This window comes from Ahaetulla prasina, chromosome 4 (genome assembly GCF_028640845.1).
Source record: "Ahaetulla prasina isolate Xishuangbanna chromosome 4, ASM2864084v1, whole genome shotgun sequence".
In the NCBI taxonomy this organism is placed as follows: domain Eukaryota; kingdom Metazoa; phylum Chordata; class Lepidosauria; order Squamata; family Colubridae; genus Ahaetulla; species Ahaetulla prasina.
Genome location: NC_080542.1, coordinates 148,602,758 through 148,623,489, shown reverse-complemented (window position 1 = coordinate 148,623,489; position 20,732 = coordinate 148,602,758). Strand labels below are relative to the sequence as shown.

The following is a 20,732-nucleotide window of genomic DNA, read 5'->3' as shown; positions in this document are numbered from 1 at the left end:
ACTGATGATGTTCCCTAGTTGGGTGATGAAACATCTGCAAGTAAATCACAAAGCTCAATAGCACCCAGGACTCCCCAGGACTACTACTCCTCTTCCTCCTCCTCCTCCTCCTCCTCCTCCTCTTCCCTCCTCTTCCCTCCTCTGCAACTCCTCTTGCTTCTAGCACTGAAAACAATTCCTAATTGGCTCGTAAATCATCTGCAAGAAAGCCACCAAGCTCAGAGGGTCCTTGAGTGGCTCAGACTGCTAAGACAGTCTGTTATTAACAGCAGCTGCTTGCAATTACTGCAGGTTCAAGCCCCACCAGGCCCAAGGTTGACTCAGCCTTCCATCCTTTATAAGAAAGGTAAAATGAGGACCCAGATTGTTGGGGGCAATAAGTTGACTTTGTATATAATATACAAAATGGATGAAGACTATTGCTTGACATAGTGTAAGCCGCCCACAGTCTTCGGAGAAGGGCGGGGTATAAATGCAAATTAAAAAAAAAAAGAGAGAGCACCAAGGACCCCACAGTCCTCCTCCTCCTCTCTTCCTCCTCCTTTGTTGCAATTGATGCAATCGTTAAGGGATTGCTGCAGTCGTTAAGCAAACCCACTGATTTTATATGAGGCAGGATTGACTGAAAACATCAATTTTCAGCAAAAATATTGTAAATTAGGGTTTAGTGACCAGGGAAAGCTGCAAACAATCATAAAAGCAAACCAGTTACTGACTGTCCAAAATGGGGTCATGTGGCCACAGAGACAAGAGGTTTGGAACCAGGTCCAATTCTAACTTTGAACAGTCACTAAGTGAGCAGTCACACTTCAAGGACTTCCTGTATACCTTTGATGTACACAGATCTAACATGTGTCCCAATTGTTACAGCTAGTCCACGACTTAACGACCACAACCACGTCCATTTCTGTTGCTCCACGAAAAAATTGTTAAGTGAATTTGGTCCCATTTTATAACCTTCCCTGCCACTTGTAAGCGAACTATTGCAGTTGTTTAATGAGCAATACCGTCGTTAAGCGAATCCGGTTTCCACATTTTCGGAAGGTTGCAAAAGAGGATCATGAAACCCGTGGGACACTGCAACCATCATAAAGATGAACCAGTTGCCGTGGTCCTTAAGTGAATCTGGCTTTTGCATTGACGTTGGAAGGTTGAACAGGTTATTGTGTGACCGTCATAAATATGAGCCAATTTCGATCACATGACCACAGGGTCGTATGTATGAGAATCGGTCCCAAAGTTCCTTTTTTTGGTGTCATAACTTCGGTCACTAAACAAACAGTCTAAAGTGGAGAACTACGCGTAATTATTGAAAGGGAAGAAAACGGGAGATCTTACCTTCTGCTGGAGGTTTGCGGGTGTCCTGCAGGAGAGTTTCTTTGGGAGGTGTGTGTTCCACACAAGGACCTGTGGTCGAAGGAGCAAGTCGCGAGGTAGCTGATGGGTCTTGGACGGGACCCTTGGAAGGAGGTGAAGGTAGAATCAGGGATGAAACAGGAGGCACTTCTGGGAACTGAGATCTGGGGGCAGGAGGCAGGGCGACCAGAGCCTCCTCTGAGGCAGGGGATGATGGTCGTTGTGAGGGAAAAGTCTCTTGTGATGATGTTCCGATGGAACGGGAAGCCAGAGGAATGGGAGAGTCCAGAGACGAGAAGGCATCTTCTGAAGAAGAGTGTCCCGTGCTTTCAGTGAGAAGATTCTCCATCCTCGGATGGCTCGTCTCCATCTCCGTGTCTACCAGTTCCATCTCCTCCAACGCTTCTTCCATGGTCTTCTCGTTGGCCATCCTATTGGCTTCTAGTCTTGGAAGATCTTCTGCAGGACTTTGAGGTGGGCTTCCATCCATGACTTCAGCCTCTTCTTCCCCGGGTGCAAAGACAATGTCTTCCATGCCAACTTGGGTGGCTTCGTTTGGTGCAGAACCTTGGAGTTGAGTGTCTTCCACCTCGGTCTCTTTGGATATGGGAAGGACTTCTCCCGTTCCACCCTCCTCCACCATCTCTTCTTGATCTTCAGCTTTGGCTTCCTTGCAAGACTGCCAGGAGCTTTGTTGGCGATCAGCAGTCTCCTCCCCAAGGGTCCTTGGGGCTTCAAGTTCTTCAGAATATTTTGGTTCTACTATTTCTTCTACGTGCTCTCCACCGAGGTTCTGTAAGACGTTCTCCTTCAGGCTACCAAGAAGATCCTGGGCTTCTGCTACCAGTAGACTACTGATGAGATGTGCAGCCTCCACTCGTCGGTCCTCCAGGTTTCCAAAAGAGCCTTTCAGCATACTGGTGACCTCTTGCTGGTCTTCAAGAACCCTTGGAGATACCGTAGCTCCATCAACAACATCATCATGTTGAAACAAGGCACCAGATGGCTCGAGCTGGCTAGGGAAGGTTGGCGAGCTCTCTGGGATGGAAGTTTCAGGATAGGCCATGCTCACATCCTCTTCAATGCTTCCCAAATGTTCTCCACTCTCCACCTGCTCCATCTCTACATGTCTACTGGAAAGACTGTCCTGAGTTTCGGGAAGATCGCTCAAATAGATCTTGTCTTCAGAAGCTAAGAAGATCTGTTGAGGAGTCCTAAGCTTAGGAGACACATCCCTTTGCTTCACAGCAGGGTGTGAGGTGGTCAAAGGCGTGTGGGCAAGAACACTGTAATGCAGACACACTGCTGTGCTCTGCTGGGAAGGTGCCTCTTCTGGAAAACAATTTGGTGGAACATCCAAGCATCCTGACTCAACATTCTCCACCATCAGATGCTCCAACTCTGCGGTCAATGCCTCCAGGCTTGGTGGAGAGTGACTCATCTCCACAACCATGCTTTGGCTACCCCATGTTTGATCAGGGCTCACAAACTCTTCTCTTCCAGAATCTGGAGATGGAGCTAAGACCATGGTTTCATTGGAGACATCCTCAGGCACTGTCACAAAGCTGGACTCCAGATAAGAGTAAGATGCAGACTCCTCCAAAGTGTCCGGAGACAGCAGGATGGTGTCCACCTCTTTTTCCTTTTGCAGAGGGTGCCCAGTTTCCAAAATAGGAAGGAGACCCTGGAGGAGAGCTTCAGCAAAAGTCTTCTTCTGAACTTCTGGGTGTTCCTCACGTAGGTCATCATCAGTCATACTAGAGAGCATTTGGTCTATGTTTTCTGCTGGAAGAACTTCTGGGACAACCTCAACTATCTCAGTCTTGGTGTCCAAAAGGTCGACATCATCCACATCACATGAAGACTTGACGGTATCCACACCTTCTCCGTCATTCTGAGCTTCAGTTCCTTGCGGAAGAACCTTCTCAGTATCTCGGGGTACCACCCAGGGTTCCGGAGTCTGCATGTCCTCCATTTGCCGGAGTTCAGAGGACCCATTTCTATGTTCTGAGTCAACATCCTCCGTCATTTCGCCAATCTCTTCTTGGTGACATGAGATTTCATCAGAGGTTGCAAACATCTCCCGAACTTCCATTGGGTCGACTCTATCCAAGTTGCCCTTGGCTCCTTTGCCCTGTAGAACGTCCATGTGGCTGTCCTTCGGGCTGCACTGCTGGAACGCTAAATTGTGAGCATCTCCTTGCCATGTCACTTCAGAGCCTAACTGCTCCGTGGCATCTGCTGCTGTTAAGCATTCAGAGTCCAGCTGGACCTCCATCTGGAGGTTTTCTACTGGTGGGATTTCAGCAGCAATGTCTGCTTGGCTGCCTTCTCCACTCTCCAGATCTGATGCATCTTCTTCGGATCGAGTTCCCCAACTCTGGTCAGCATTACCCTCCTCGGATAACCCTCGCTGCCCAGGCTCCTCTACCACTTCCATCACATTTGGTGGATTCTTGTCTGCTTCAACCAGCTCCTCCCTGGAGAGATGCAATGGTTCCTTGGCCTTATCTAAGTCTTCTTCTGATTTTTCTTCAGCATGGCTGCCCATTTCTATGTGGGTTGGTGTAAGATGACACTCACTATCCCAAGTCTGACTTCCATTGAGAGCCTCTGTTTTGACAGTCTCCAAGCACAATTCGGAAAGAGTAGGAGTCGTGGTGTCATCTACCACTGCTTCGTCATTGGAAGAGTGTCCAGAGTACTCCTCTATTTCTGGATCGAGTGAGCTATTCTGTGTTCCACATACACTCCAGTTCTGCAGTTCAGCTCCTTCCTCCCCATCTGGGTGGAACAGAGGAGATTCTTGGGGCAACGGCGCCAAGACGTCAAGAAGGATCCTGTTGTCTTCTGCAAGGATGTTCTCTGGGGTGTGGCTCAGCTCCAGGAGAGACTGAGAGTTGGGTTTTGCCTCGGAAAATGACCTCATAGCACAGTCTTCATTGTTGATCTGATCAAGAGACGACACTTCCTCCAGTTCGTCTTCTGACTCAAGACAGACAGCGAGACTGTCCTGGGTTGTCTCGGAATCTTCTCGGATGACTTTGGGTTGTTCTAAAAGAGCCCCCTGCGATTCAAGGAGCGTCACAAAGGGCCTCTCCTTCTCGGAAGAGATCTCCAACAGCTCATCGTCACCTGGCTCCAGTTCAGCAGAGCTTCCGCTCGTGGCACCATCTTGGTCGAGGAGCTCCAGCAGCCGTTTCTCGGATTCTTCGAGCCGCGCACCGATGTCCAAGCTAGAAGAGTCATTGTTGTCCACCACTTCCAGATATTCCAACTCAACTGGGCACGATTCAGTGTTCCATTCCAGGGGGATGACGGATCCTGCACAAACCTGGTCCATCCATTCCTCAGCTAAGGGAACGACCGACGGAGATTCCTCTGCAGTGTCAGTCAACCGAAGCTGGTTGTCTGATTCATCATCAGTATCAAAGCAAGCAATCAGACACTCCCCACACTCAGAGACCCCCAAATCCAGGTGGGTTGGTTGGACATTTGAGTGAGGCAAATGTGTTGGAGAGACATGGGAGACGACCATTTCCTTGAGGAAATCTTCTTCTTTGTCATCCTGAGTTGGGGCACTTAAATCTTCAGAAGCCATCACAGAGTCCTCTTCTCCTGGCCCTGGATGAGAAATACAAGTGCTCTTTGAGGACGCATCACTTGGGGTCTCTGGTCTAGCTTGCAGCTGGGAGACAACCGTTGTATCAAAGGAACTTGGAGGTTTCATTGGGTCCTCCTCCATCAACTTTTCCTCTTTTGATGTACCCTTTTCCTCGGACTCCCCTTTCACCTCTTCTTCCCCTGTTCCACAAATGGTGTCTTCATCTGTGTTGTACGCATCTGAGGAGATATCCATTTCGCTCTCGCTCTCTAGGGGTGGCAGCGTGCTCTCTGGGTCTTCCTTGGATTCTACAACTGTGTCGGCGACCACGGCATATCGCTCAATGCCATCCTTGCTGTCATCGGAGGCTGAGTCTGAGGACTGGGAAGTGTCGTCCGGATAAGCAAAGGACTCATCCATGCCTTCATCGATGGATGTTTCCGAGAGAGAGTGCAGGAAGGAGACGGAGGTGCTGTCGTCCTCCTCCTCCATGCCGTAGAGAGCATCGTTCTCCACCGCTTCTCCTTGCGGGAACAGCATAATCTCCATAGATTCCGCCTCAAAAAGGAGGCTACCACGGAAGGGGAGAAGCAGAGCTGGTATCATTTGATCACTCTCAATGGTCTTCATGCCATCCTCCGGAGAGGAAGTAGGTGGCTGGCTTTGAAGTCCACCAGGTCCACCTGCCTCAGCGGGGCCTTCTCCAAACACACCCTGAAGCTCAGAAGGAGGCCCAGAGACGGCGGTAAGGGGACGACCAAAGGGGCAGGCTTCCAAGCCTCTTTTCGTGAATCCTCCGATTTCTGTGTCGTATGAAGGCAACAAATGCTCGTGCTCCTCTAAAGGGCTGGAGCTGAGGGCGGCATCATCCTCAGACTCGTCATCATTGGGGGGCCAGGAAGGATAGGTCTGCTCAGCCTCTTGTGGAAGAAGTTTCAAGGGAATTGTTCCACAGCCCCAGCCTTCCTGTGAAGGAATCTGCTCCTCTTCCTCGCCTCCGCTGCATTCCTCCACAGGGTACGATGACGGAAACGTATTGTAGGACAGTCCCGGGAAAGCTCCAGAAGTGGGGCAGGTCACCCTGGAAAGTTTTGTTTCCCCTTCAGGAAAGTCTGACAAAGCCTCCTCGACAGCTGTTGTGGCTTCCAGGGCTTCCGACTCACCTAAGAGATTTGGCGAACAGGACGACGAAGTGCTAGCGGTGCCCGTCGAAGTCCAACTGCTTCCCTCGGCGGTGATATAGGAGCCTGAGGGTGAAGTGGGTGGAGAGCAGAGGCCTTCGCTGTCTATCTCGTTCTGCTCCTCGCTCAGGCCGTCTTTCGAAAACAGGGGCTGCCTGAGAGGTGGGAACAAAGTCCGGATTGGGGTGGACGGAGCCGTGAAATAAAGCTCGGAGTCGAGGCTACACGGGTGCTTGGCAAGGAACAGCTGGGACTCAGCCAGCTCCGCAGGAAGGTCTTTGGCCAGTGTTGGAGACGGGGAAGGCACGTCGGCCATTGGCTCGCCCTGAGAGAGAGGGAACACTCCCATCCCCGCCAGCTCCTGGGGCTTCAGAAGTCCTGGTGGGGACAGGGATGTGCAGGCATGGAGGTTACCGAAGTTTCTTGCAATGGGAGGGAGAGGCACACCCTGGAACGCCGCATCCAAGCCTTCATTGCCCACGTTGCTCGTCTCTTCGCCGGAAGTGGTCTCCAAGACGCCAGGTTTGGGGACCCCAAGGGTATCCTGTGCTGCCACCCCGAGGCAGTGGGTCTCCTCGCCCATCACAATGCGCGTGTCCAGAAGACTTGTCCCCGGAGAGTGTCCAGGACTTCGGGGCCTCATCTCGCCAGATTTGGGAGCCTGCTCCATCACGATCTGGCCGCATTCGCTCAGCGCCACTGAGCCAGCCGTGGCATTGCCAGTGGTTGTGTCACAACTAGCACCCTCAGGTTGTGGCCGGTCTTCCTTCTTCTTCTTCACTGGCAGGAACACCAACACGTCAGTGGGAGTGTCGGGTGTCATGGCCAGAGAAATCGGTGTGGGAGGCTGAACTTCTCCACTCGGCCTCGAGGTGGAGGCGAGGCTTTCCGAGCCACCTGTGGGGGGAGAGAGAAGGAGGGGGGGAAGCAGAAGTCAAACGATCCACCTGGCAAGAGACACAGAAGGATTCAGGCAACTTAAGAGGCTGGGAGGCCTTTTGAACCGGATCATCTTAAAAGGGATTTGGAAAAAACGGAAGGGCTGGAGTCACTAACCCCGTGCTGAACTGGCAATTCTCCAGTGATTCACAAGTGTCAGAGATGGTGGAGGGAGAGAGGGAGGGCAGAGAGAGAAACAGAGAGAGAGAGAATGACAAAGAGAAAGAGACACAATAAAAAGAAAGAGAGAGAGAAAAAGAGAAGAAAAGGAAGGAAGGAAGGAAGGAAGGAAGGAAGGAAGGAAGGAAGGAAGGAAGGAAGGAAGGAAGGAAGGAAGGAGGGCGGGGGGGGGGGAGAGAAAGAGAACGACAAAGAGAAAGACACAGAAAGAGAGACAGAACAAAGAGAAAAAGAGAAACAGAAGAAAGAAGGAAGGAAGGAAGGAAGGAAGGAAGGAAGGAAGGAAGGAAGGAAGGAAGGAAGGAAGGAAGGAAGGAAGGAAGGAAGGAAGGCGGGAGGGGGGAGAGAAAGAGAATGACAAAGAGAAAGACACAGAAAGAGAGACAGAACAAAGAGAGAAAGAGAACACAGGAAAAGAGAAGGAAGGAAAGAAGGGAGGGAGGGAGGGAGGGAGGGAGGGAGGGAGGGAGGGAGGAAGGAAGAAAGAAAGAAAGAAAAAGAAAGGAAGGAAGGAAGGAAGGAAGGAAGGAAGGAAGGAAGGAAGGAAGGAAGGAAGGAAGGAGAAAAAGGTAAAAAAAGAGGGAGGGGGAGGAAGGGAGGAAAATAGATGGGGAAAAGGAAGGAGGGAAGGAAGGAAGAGAGAGAGGAAGAAAAGGAAAGAGGAAAACAGGCAGCAGGAAAGAGGGACAAAGAAAAAAGAAAGAGAAGGAAGGAGGTGGAGGGAGGGAGAAAGGAAGGAAGGAAGGAAGAAAGAAAAAAGGAAGGAAGGAAGGAAGGAAGGAAGGAAGGAAGGAAGGAAGGAAGGAAAAACAGACAGACAGACATATTAGGTCCTTGGGAAGGACTTCAAGAGGTAGATAAAAAAATATCGAATAGCATATGAGTAAATTTAGGAAATATTTTGTATTAGATATATTTCTGAAGGAGAGGGGAATTGAGAGTGTGATTAAGTGTGGAGAGACTAGAGATTATAATTTAGGAATTATTTTAGATTATGATTGTTAGTTTTGATACCCTGCATTTTGTTCTGGGAAGTCGGGGTGGGGGGCGGGGGGTAAGGCGGAGGGGAATTGGGGGGTTGAGGCTAGAGGACGGAGTGATGGTTAATGTACAGAGATTATTGAAGATGTATAAATATAATTAATGTAGGGTCGGGTCTGCCCAGCTACCATTTTAGAACGGTGGGGAGGGAGAAAAGAGAGAGTAGGAGGTAGGAAAGAGGAGAAGAGGAAGGAAGAGGGGTAGAAGAGGGAGAAGGAAGGTGGAGGGTGGAGGGAGGAGAGGATGTAGATAAGAGAAGGAGAGGAAGGTCTGGAAAGTAGAAGAAGGTAGAAGAGGGGAGTGTTAAAAAGGGGGGTGGTGACTGGACAGGCCCGACTAAATGTATATAACTGTACATTGAATGAATTGTTTGACATGATTGTAAAAATTGAACTTTTTTACTAAAAAAAATAAAAAAATAAAAAAAGAGGTGGATAAAAAACCCAAATCCCAAATGCTTTAAGAGGGATGGACTTCAGTTCCCAGAATCCCCCAGCAAGTGCAACTGGGGCTGAGCTTACAAGGGCCTCCACTTGTACTGGACCTTGCATGCATCTCTCTTCAACAGCCACAGAAGGATGAGCAAAGAGAGAGGAGTAAGCAGTCCTTCACTTATAAGCATCATTGGGAGCGGAAAATTTGTTAGTAAGCGGTTTGGTTAAGTGAGGCATCTTATGATTGCATATCTTTTTATAACCTTGTTTTTTTGACAAGCACCAACACTGCCAGAGCAAACAGCTGCATATAAACAGAGAATAAAGCCCCCATACCTCTAGCACTGATGATGCTCCCTAGTTGGGTCATGAGACGTCTGGAAGAAAATACAGAAGCTCAGAGAGTACCCAAGACTGCCCAGTCCTTCCTCCTCCTCCTCCTCCTCCTCCTCCAAGCCGCTCCCTCCTAGCACTCAGAAAGAGAAATCCGGCTCATGGGCCCAGCCCCAACTTTGCCAGCCACGATTCCACCATCTCAGTCCCCTGGGATCAAATCATAGTTGCCAAGAAATGCAAAACCGTTAAACGGCAAACCTGGATCAAAGTCTCATTGCCTCTTTATATCCCTTCTTTTTTAGGGGGAAGAAGCCGAGCTGAGCAACCTATGACCATCATTTGTGTTGTAAATGTTGTACCTTTGATGAAGGTATTTTTTTTCTTTTTCTTTTATGTACACTGAGAGCATATGCACCAAAACAAATTCCTTGTGTGTCCAATCATACTTGGCCAATAAATTCTATTCTATTCTATTCTATTCTATTCTATTCTATTCTATTCTATTCTATTCTATTCTATTCTAAATCTCAGAATCCAGAGTCTAGGCTGGGAAGGATGGGTTTTGTAATTGCACCCAAGGTCTTGCTGGGGGCCATAGAAGGAAACACTGAAGGAGAGAGGGGAGCAGGGGGGGAGAGAAAGAGAAAGAGACAGAGAGAGTGGGAGAGAAAGAGGGTGTTCTTATGATGCTCTGACCCTCCCTCATTTAGGGATGATGGGCTTTGCAATTAGAGCTGCCCCTTCACTTGGGATCCCCTAGTAAGGAAGGCCCCCTCCTCATCTGTCTTGTGAATATCCAAAACCAGAGAAATGGGTTTCATTCACAGTTGTGGGAACCAACCTGCGTGATTTTCCCCCATGACTCTTGGAAAAAGTGATACAAGCCCCGACTTACGACTGTTCCTTTAGTGACCAACACAGCAACGGGCCTGACAAAAAGGAACTCTTTTTCACCCTTACTCACAGGTTGTGGCGTCCCCGTGTTCAAAAACTCCACTTGCAGTTAAACTTTCATTAATGTTGCCATCTTCGTATGATATGGACTTAAAAGTGTGCTGGCTGGGGGATTCTGGGAGTTATAGTCCTCCCCTTTTAAAGTGTGCTGGCTGGTGGATTCTGGGAGTTATAGTCCTCCCCTTTTAAAGTGTTCTGGCTGGGGATTCTGGGAGTTATAGTCCTCCCCTTTTAAAGTGTTCTGGCTGGGGATTCTGGGGAGTCCTCCCCTCTTAAAGCTGTCAAGAATCTTAAGTGAGACATGTCCAATCCTAGGACCTTTCTTACGAAGGTCATTAAGCGAATCACCACCATTGTTAAGTAAATTAAGCCAATCTGGCTTCCCCCATTTCTTGTTGGAAGGCCGCAGTTAAAACAGAGGGATTTCACCCCAAACGAATCCCGCATTTTCTCGTCCCAAGCAATACACAAACACACAGACTCACAAGGGCAATTCTCCGATCCGAGTGACACAAACTGGAATCGATCGAGCAGAAAACCATAAAAAGCCTCTGAGGGACAAAGCAAAATTTAGAACGCTTGGCTTGCAAAGAGATTTATTTTCCTTCTTTTTTTAGAAACGTTCCTTTTTCTAATTTTTTAAAAAAATTGTTCCTTTATCCATGTCACCAGCTCTCTGCGCGGGCCCAAAGGAAGGACACTGATGAACCTCAGAATTCGCACTCGGCTCGGCTTCTTGAATTTTCATACCGGGGGGGGGGGGGCAGAAAACAGTGAGATTTTATAAAAAATTATTTTTTAAAAAAATCCAGAAATTATCGGTGCTCCATCACCGGAGGGTTTTAAAAAGAGATTGGGAAACTGTTTGTCTGGGATGGTATATAAGATCTCCTGACTGAGCAGGGTGGGTTGGACTAGATGACCTCTGGGGTCCCTTCCAACTCTGTTATGCTGTAATTCTATTAAGGGTCTCCTGCTTGAGGAAGTGAGGTGGCAAAGTGCTGATTGTGTGACCCAGGGATGCTGCAATAGTTGTAAACCCAGGTAGTCCTCGACTTATGACCGTTCATTTAGTGAACGTTTGAAGTTACAATGGCACTTGGGACTTGGGACTGTTTTACTCATCACGATTTTCAGCACCCCCCACGTCCACGTGATCAAAATTCGGACGCTGATCAACTGACTTGTACTTACGGTCCCCAGGGTCACGTGATCCCCTTTTGCGACCTTTGGACAAGCAAAACACAAAATTTGTACTTCGGGATTGAACTGTGGAGTCCTTGGTGCTCCCTGAGCTGGGCCGATTTGTTGCAAACATTTCATGACCCAACTAGGAAACACCATCAGTGCTGGAAGGGAGGAGAGTTTGTAGAGAGGGGGAGGAGGAAGAAGAAGAAAAAGGAAGAGGAGGACATAACGAAAACTCTTTAACGGAACAACACATTGACTGATTCAACCATAGTTTCATCTGAGAACTTGTGACCATCTTAGACCAAGCCAAGTCCAAAAAAAAAATGCGGCTAGGGAATTCCTGGAAGCCTGGCACTCAGACCAAGCAGCCATCAACGGACACAGAGAGATAAGTAATGTTTACACCCTTTTGAAAAGTGACAATAAAATCTAGAACAGACAACACAGGGATCGTAACAGCCGCTATTCAGGACAAACAGGGAGAAGACTTGCAGAAGGCATCCAGGAACACCAATAAGCAGTCAGAAGACACAATGTGAACCCCTTAATTGCACAACCCGTGGACAGATTCAACCATAGTTTCAACTGGGAAACCGGTCATCCTAGAGTAAACCAAGTAAAAAAAAATAGAAACAAAGGCACTTTGGCGCTCAGAAAAAGCAGCCATCGACAGAAGCACAGAGAGAGAAGCCACCTTTACCCACCATTGAAAAAAGCCGAAAAAGGAAAGCTGAAGACCAGAACTGAAGACCACACCCAGATAAAACGAGATTAACGGTAGAATTAATACCAGACCAACAATCCAATATTAAACAACTCAGTGAGGGGATACAAGTCATCCTCAACTTACAACCATTCATTTAGTGACCAATTGAAGCCAAACCAAGTGACTTACAACCAGCCCAAGGAAGGCACTACAGCTCCTCCTCAACTTCCAACTGTCTGTTTAGTGACCATTTGAAATTAAAAGGCACCCAAAAAAGTGACTTACGACCGGTCCTTGCACTTACAACGGCTGTAACTTCACCACAATTGCTTCATCCAGATTCTACCAACGTTGGTTTACAATGCTCACTGCTTCCCGACCGTAATTTGCAACCTTCCCAGCTGGCTTTCCAGGAAGAAGCTGGATTCGCTTAACGACCTTGTGATGTGCTTAACGACCCCGGCAATTTGCTCAACAGCCGTGGCCAAAAAATGGTAATCAAATCAGACTCGGCTCTCTTACGACCAGCACATGATATTCAGGGTAGTTTAATTTAGCTATCCCATATATTAGCACATAGTGGTGTGGTGGACTGGAGGTGGAGCTCTCACCTCATAATCAGGAGGTTGTGAGTTCAATCCTAGGTAGAAGCAGATATTTCTCTCTCTGGGCACACTGAGAATACATCAGCTAAAAAAAACTCTGCATTGGCGACAGGAAGGGCATCCATCCAGTAAACACTCGGCTCCATTCAGTTGCCCAGACTCCATCCCGCAAGGGATTATTAAGGCTTATTAAGAACACAGTAGCCTGCAATTACTGCAGGTTCGAGCCCGGCCCAAGGTTGACTCAGCCTTCCATCCTTTATAAGGTAGGTAAAATGAGGACCCAGATTGTTGGGGGGGCAATAAGTTGACTTTGTAAAAAATATACAAATAGAATGAGACTATTGCCTTATACACTGTAAGCCGCCCTGAGTCTTCGGAGAAGGGCGGGGTATAAATGTAAACAAAAAAAAAAAAAATTATGGGGTCATTAAAAGAGGATGATGAAGTGGTGAAATGCTACCAGTTTGCAACGGTTCAGGTGAACCCCTAGCAATAAAAGCTATCGGTTCGGGCGAACTCATATTTCCGACACTCCACTGTGCTGTGTGATTTAAAAATTTAAATTGTGCGGCAGAGCTGATCTCCCTCCATCGCTCCTCTGCTTACCTTCCCAAGCGTCCTTTTGGTGTGTACTGTGCATGTGAGCACACACAGTGCACGTTTGATGTACACTGTACATACATGTGCATGCTGCGTGCATTTGGCAGACCGGTTCAGATTTCATCACTGGGATGAAACACAGTCAACGTATGTCGTTCTTCCTGAAATTGGAATTATTTAGACATTTCCAGGAGAAGAACCAGAGAGAATAAAAAGATTTTTTAAAAATTGATTTGATATGGCCCCAGACCGAATGTTTGTAGCCTTTTTAATAATAATAATAATAATAATAATAATAATAATAATAATAATAATAATAATAATAATAATAATAATAATAATAATAATAATAATAATATCAGAGTTGGAAGGGACCTTGGAGGCCTTCTAGTCCAACCCCCTGCCCAGGCAGGAAACCCTACACCATCTCAGACAAATGGTTATCCAACATTTTCTTTAAAATTTCCAGTGTTGGAGCATTCACAACTTCTGCAGGCAAGTTGTTCCACTGATTCATTCTTCTAACTGTCAGGAAATTTCTCCTTAGTTCTAGGTTGCTTCTCTCCTTGATTAGTTTCTACCCATTGCTTCTTGTTCTACCCTCAGGTGCTTTGGAGAATAGTTTGACTCCCTCTTCTTTGGGGCAGCCCCTGAGATATTGGAAGACTGCTATCAGGTCTCCCCTAGTCCTTCTTTTTTATTAAACTAGGCATACTGAGTTCCTGCAACCATTCTTCATATGTTTCATCCTCCAGTCCCCTAATCATCTTTGTTGCTCTTCTCTGCACTCTTTCTAGAGTCTCAGCATCTTTTTTACATCGTGGCGACCAGAACTGGATGCAATATTCCAAGTGTGGCCTTACCAAGGCATTATAAAGTGGTATTAACACTTCACGTGATCTTGATTCTATTTATTTATTATTTATTTAAATTTATATACCGCCCTATCTCCCGAAGGACTCAGGGCGGTTCACAGGCATATAAAACATCAGTGTACAAAATTAAAATAATCTTTAAAAAACTTATTCCAATGCCCTATAATTAAAAATATAAATATAAATATTAAAATCAATTTAAAACCCCTATAAAATTTAAAATCTAAGCCAGTCCTGCACAGATGAATAAATGTGTCTTGAGCTCGCGACGGAAGGTTCAAGGTCCGGAAGTTGACGGAGTCCTGGGGAGCTCGTTCCAGAGGGCGGAGCCCCACAGAGAAGGCCCTTCCTGGGCGCCGCCAGACGACACTGCCTAGCTGACGGCACCCTGAGGAGTCCCTCCCTGTGAGAGCGCACGGGTCGGTGAGAGGTATCTGGTCGCAGTAGGCGGTCCCGTAGATAACCCGGCCCTATGCCATGGAGCGCTTTAAAGGTGGTCACCAAAACCTTGAAGCGCACCCGGAAGGCCACAGGTAGCCAGGGCAGCCTGCGCAGGATGGGTGTTATGCGGGAGCCACGAGGGGCTCCATCTATCACCCGCGCAGCCGCATTCTGGACTAACTGTAGCCTCCGGATGCCCTTCAAGGGGAGCCCCATGTAGAGAGCGTTGCAGTAATCCAGTAATTCTATCCCTCTGTTTATGCAACCCAGAACTGTGTTGGCTTTTTTAGCAGCTGCTGCACACTGCTGGCTCATATCTAAATGGTTATCCACTAGGACTCCAAGATCCCTCTCACAGGTACTACTATTGAGCAAGGTACCACATATACGGTACCTGTGCATTTTGGGTTTTTTTGCCTAAATGTAGAACCTTACTTATTTCACTGTTGAATTTCATTTTAATCAGTTTAGTTTTTTTTAACATTTAATATGATTTCTAGCTGCCTTTTAATCTTCGCTTGGGAGACATCCAGAATCACTGAAAAGATAAGTGGCCATATAAATATTTTAAATTGATCGATTAAATTAAAGGGAGGGGGGACATTAATCCAGGCAAGGGGAGCAACTTGGGCCGGAATAGCTCAGGCTGTAAGGAGCCTGTTATTAGAACACACTAGCCTGCAATTACTGCAGGTTCAAGCCCGGCCCAAGGTTGACTCAGCCTTCCATCCTTTATAAGGTAGATAAAATGAGGACCCAGATTGTTGGGGGGGGGCAATAAGTTGACTTTGTAAATATACAAATAGAATGAGACTATTGCCTTATACACTGTAAGCCGCCCTGAGTCTTCGGAGAAGGGCGGGATATAAATGTAAAAAAAAAAAACAACACTGTAAAATCAGGATTGCTTTTTAAAATCTCCTATTAATCTTCCCATCAGATCTTCCTCCTGAGCCTCCCAATGTTTCTTGAGTGTGAGTAAAAAAATATAAATATTCCAATATTTGGAAAATTTGCAATGCCTTTTTTTCTTGCATTTCTCTAGATTTGGGTCTTTTGGGGGGAGTTTATTCCAGAGTGTGACAAAAAAAATAAACTCTGGAGAGTGAACATATCCTCACACTTAATCTGGCTGGGAGTTATACTTCTGCCTTAGTCGTGAAAGGCGCCTGGGTGACTTTGGGCCAATCATCAGGAGACGGAGAGTTCTAGGACCACTTTAGGACAAAATCCAACTGGGTGACTTTGGGAGGTCTCAGCCCAAACCACCTCACAGGGTTGCTGTGCGGAAACTAGGAGAAGGAAGTGGTATAGGGAATGTCTTTTTCTTTCTTTCTTTCTTTCTTTCTTTCTTTCTTTCTTTCTTTCTTTCTTTCTTTCTTTCTTTCTTTCTCTTCCTTCCTTCCTCCCTCCCTCCCTCCCTGTCGTTCCCTCCCTTTTTCTCCCTCCCTCTTTCTCCCTCCCTCCCTTTCTCTCTCTCTCCCTCCCTCCCTCTCTTTCTTTCTTTCTTTTTTTTTCTCCTTCTGTCCTTTTTCTCCTGAGTTTGCAAGAATTCAAATTACTTCCCAGCTTGCTCAGAGTCAAAGCAATAAATATACTCCACCATTTCTCCTGCCCATAATCTCTTTCTCCTTTCCTGTGTAATTTCTGCCTGGGGCACTAGAACAGATCCCCCGAAAAGAGAAAAAGAGAGAAGGGGGGGGAGGAGGGGAGGGAGGGAGGGAGGGAGGGAGGAAGGGAGGGAGAGGTATGTGTGAGAGGGGATAGATGATAAACAGAGAGAGAGAGAGACAGACAAATGAGAGAGAGAGAGAGAGATGAAAGGAAGGATAGGGAGAGAGAGGATAGATGATGGATGAATGGATGGATGGATGGATGAAGATAGACAGACAAACAGACAAATGGACAGACAGACAAATAGATAGATCCATAATAGATGATAGATAGATACATGATAGATAGATAGATAGATAGATAGATAGATAGATAGATAGATAGATAGATAGATAGATAGATATGGATGGATAGTTATAGATTGATAGATATGGATAGATGATGGATGGATGGATAGAGAGAGAGAGAAATGGATAGATAGATATAAATGGATGGATGGATTGATAGATTGATAGATATGGATGGATAGATAGATAGATAGATAGATAGATAGATAGATAGATAGATAGATAGATAGATATGGATGGATGATAGAGAGATATAGATGGATAGATGGATGGATGGATGGATGGATGGATGGATAGATTGATAGATATGGATGGATAGAGAGATAGAGATATAGATGGATAGATGGATGGATTGATAAACTGATACGTTGGTTGGATAGATAGATAGATAGATAGATAGATAGATAGATAGATAGATAGATAGATAGATAGATAGATAGAAAGATAAAAAGAAAGAAAGAAATGGATGGATGGATGAATGGATAGAGAGAGAGAAATAGGAATGCATGGATGGATGGATAGATAGAGAGATATGGGTGGATGGATAGATAGAGAGATTGATAGATTGATAGATATGGCTAGATGGATGGATAGAGATAGATAGATAGATAGATAGATAGATAGATAGAAATGGATGGATGGAGAGATATAGATGGATGGATGGATGGATGGATGGATGGATGGATAAATTGATAGGTTGGTTGATAAAATAGATAGAGATAGATAGATAGATAGATAGATAGATAGATAGATAGATAGATAGATAGATAGATAGATAGATATGGATGGATGGATGGATGGATAGAGAGAGAAATAGGAATGGATGGATAGATAGATAGATAGATAGATAGATAGATAGATAGATAGATAGATAGATAGATAGATAGATAGATAGATAGATAGATAGAAATGGATGGATGGAGAGATATAGATGGATGGATGGATGGATGGATAAATTGATAGGTTGGTTGATAAAATAGATAGAGATAGATAGATAGATAGATAGATAGATAGATAGATAGATAGATAGATAGATAGATAGATAGATAGATATGGATGGATGGATGGATAGAGAGAGAAATAGGAATGGATGGATAGATAGATAGATAGATAGATAGATAGATAGATAGATAGATAGATAGATAGATAGATAGATAGATATGGATGGCTAGAGAGAGAGAGATATAGATGGATAGATGGATGGCTAGAGAGATTGATAGATTGATAGATAAGGATGGATGGATAGATAGATTGATAGATATAGGTAGATTGATAGATATGGATGGATAGATAGATAGATAGAGATGGATGGATGGATAGAGAGATAGAGAGATATAGATGGATAGATTGATTGATTGATAGGTTGATAGATAGATTGATAGATATGGATGGATGGATAGATAAGAGACAGACAGACAGACAGACAGACAGACAGACAGACAGATAGATAGATAAAGAGGAAGGGGAGGTGGGGGAGATTAACCAGGTTTGACCCAGATCCTGATGGGCAGGTGGAACAGAGGAGGAGGGGATTATGGGAGAACTAATCTCTGTCTAAAACGGGATTTACCTGGAGGGTAAACCTTGCCAAAGGAAGGCTGGAAAAATGGCTTAGCGTGACAGCTCGGCACTGCGGAGAAGGACAATTGTATCGGGGGATACAAAGGGTTGTGGGTTCTTGTGAATGTGTGTTTAAGCGGGTGTGTGGTTAGTAAGACAGCCTTCCTTCCTTCCTTCCTTCCTTCTTTCTGTTTCTTTCTTCCTATCTATCTGTCTCTCTCTTAATTTCTCTTTCATTTTTCTTACTTCTTTCTTTTTCTCTTTTCTTTCTTTGTTTTTCCTTCCTTCCATTCATCTCTCATACATCTCCTTCCTTTCCTACTTCCTTCCTTCCTATTTCTTTCTTAATTTCTTAATATTTCCTCCCTCTTTCTTTCTCTTTCCTTTCTTTCTTTCATTTTCTTTTTTCTTAAATTGTTACTCTCTCCTTCCTTCCTTCCTTCCTCCCTCCCTGCACCATGCTTAGCATTCTGACTTTTTGCTGCAAACGCTCTTATTACACAGCACAAAAAAAGCTGTTTTTAGCCCACCTTCAGCCGGTCTTTAAATCTGCAGAGTCAGAGAGGAGAAACCAAGGCCAGCTGTTCCCGGCTCTGGCCATCTACACACCCACACACCCACACACACACACACCTACCTGTGTGTGTGTGTGTGTGTGTGTGTGTGTGTGTGACAACTCCTAGGCCTTTCTGCTCATTGACACTCCATGGGCAAGATGGAACATCCTTCAGATAGATAGATAGACAGACAGACAGATAGATAATAGATAGATAATAGATATATAGATATATATTTTAAAACCTAGAATTGTGAGTCCAAGAAAAAAAATGGCAACCAATTTGAGAGTGGAGCACGGCAGAGACCCTCCCCCCGCCCTGAATTTTTGGAAGGCAGGTTTTTTTTTAATCTGGGGGAGAGGAGGAGTGCAGGGCCTGGATACTCTCCGCCATTCGCCATTCGATGACCAAGCAAACAAACCAACATTGTCTTTTTGAAAGGAAACACAGGGTGGGGGGATTACAGAATTTCCAAAAGTTTCAGTACCCCCCCTCCCTGGGAAAATTTTTTGGGGGGTCACCCTTCCCCTCCTCCAGGATCAGGCCCTTAAAGTGAAGACCCTCCCCCTCAGTTCTTCCACAGGGGTCTCCCCCAGCCTCTTTATTTGGGGCATTCTCCTTCTTTAATCCCCCCAAACACCCCAAAGGCCTGGAAGAAAATGGGGGGGGGAATTTTCCCACCATATTTAATTTGTGGGGAGTGGGGGAGCCACATTTGGGGGGGGGGCTGGAGAGGGAGAGAATTAGGGATGCTCCTTCCAAGCTGGACATTGCAGTTCCCGCCCCCGCCCCAAAAAAGAGTCTGAACAACGAAAAAGGTTTTTGGGGTACAACCTTGGTTTGCTAAGGAAGCATCACTCTGGAATTGGGGAGGGGGTCTTCAGGAGGCTCTGGGAGAAACATGTGGTGCGGAAGATGTTTGGAGGGGGTGCAGAAGAAGAGGAAAGTAGTGGAGATTCAAAAAGAGTAGTGGGCCCACCATGGGCCCTTCTTTGTGTCTGCTTTGCCCCCCCCCCACCAAAGCTCACTCCAAAAGAGAGGGGCTAGTCCCTCTGACCCCCTGACCTTGGGGGAATGGGCCCTCCCCTGCCCCACACCCTAAGGAGATGGTTGCCCGCCCAAGGACAGGCTCAGCACAAACTTCTTTGGGCGGAGGGAAACCCCCAACCCAATTCCATGTGGTCCCCCCCACACCTTAGCGCCAAGGGGGGGGGATAAGACAGCAAGGACGGCTTTCCTCAATGCCCAGATGAAGGGGGGGGGGTCAGAAGAAAAGAAGGTTCCTCTTGCCTCCTTAGGATTGGCAACCCCCTCCAGCAGCCCTCCCTCCCTCCATCCCTCCATCCATCCTTCTCTCATCTATCCAATCACTCTCTGTCTCTTTCTCTCTGTATTATATCTATCTATATATCTCATCTCTATCTATTTATCTCTACCATCTCTCACATACCTCCTCTCTCACCCACTCCCATCTCTCTGTTTTTCCCTCTCTCTCTCTCTCTGTCTCTCTCTTCCCCTCCCTCATCTCTCTCTCTGTATCATCCGTCCATCCATCCGTCCATCCATCCATCCATCCATCATCCATCCATCATCTACCTCCTCTCCCTCTATCAAACTCTGTCTCTACCTCTCTCCTCTCCCCCCCCCACTCCCACCTCTCTCTTTCTGTCTTCAGAGCTTTGGGGAATCCAAGCAAGGTGGGGACGACCGGGGTGGGGGGGGTGGGGGGGGTCTCACCTGGCTGCATCGGCGGCGCCTGCGGGGCTTGGCGACTCGCTGCCTCCCCAGGCATGACGAGGGGCGCTTCCGGGACGCCCCCTCCCCTTTGCACCGGTCGACTGTTTTCTCGGGGCGGGGGTTCTCCGGCCGGCCGGCTGGCTGAGATTCGGGACTGGGGGGGGCGGGGGTTCTGCGCAGCCGGCCAGGAGGAAGAAGGGAGGGGAAAGGGGGATGGCAGGAGGAGGAGGAGGGAGAGGAGGGGCGGGCCAGGAGCCCACTGAGACTGCGCGGTGGCGAGGAGGGTTCGCTTAGTAGGGTGGGTGGGCGGGGGGCGCACGGCTGGTGATCCAGGCTGGGATGCCCGGCTGGGATGCGGAGCGCTCCCTCATCCCGGCTGATGTCAGCGGCGGCGGAGCTTCTCTGGTCCAGCCTCCTGCCTCCTCCACCTCCCTCCCGGAGTGGGGGGGGAGGGAAAGTGTGGGGGGGCAT

The 20,732-nt window shown here is 47.0% G+C and overlaps 1 protein-coding gene across 1 annotated transcript in view; it reads right to left on the bottom strand.

Annotated features, from left to right (window-relative positions):
* Positions 1-20,316, bottom strand: part of LOC131198290 (NAC-alpha domain-containing protein 1-like) — a 33,038-nt gene extending 12,722 nt beyond the window's left edge. Inside the window, exons 1-3 of the mRNA XM_058182777.1 lie at positions 20,262-20,316; positions 17,978-18,037; positions 1,339-7,038 (exon numbers count right to left, since the gene is read on the bottom strand). Of these exons, the coding sequence (XP_058038760.1) occupies positions 1,339-7,038; positions 17,978-18,037; positions 20,262-20,316 (5,815 nt within the window). The remainder of the gene's footprint in view (positions 1-1,338; positions 7,039-17,977; positions 18,038-20,261) is intronic.
* Positions 20,317-20,732: the final 416 nt, after the last annotated feature.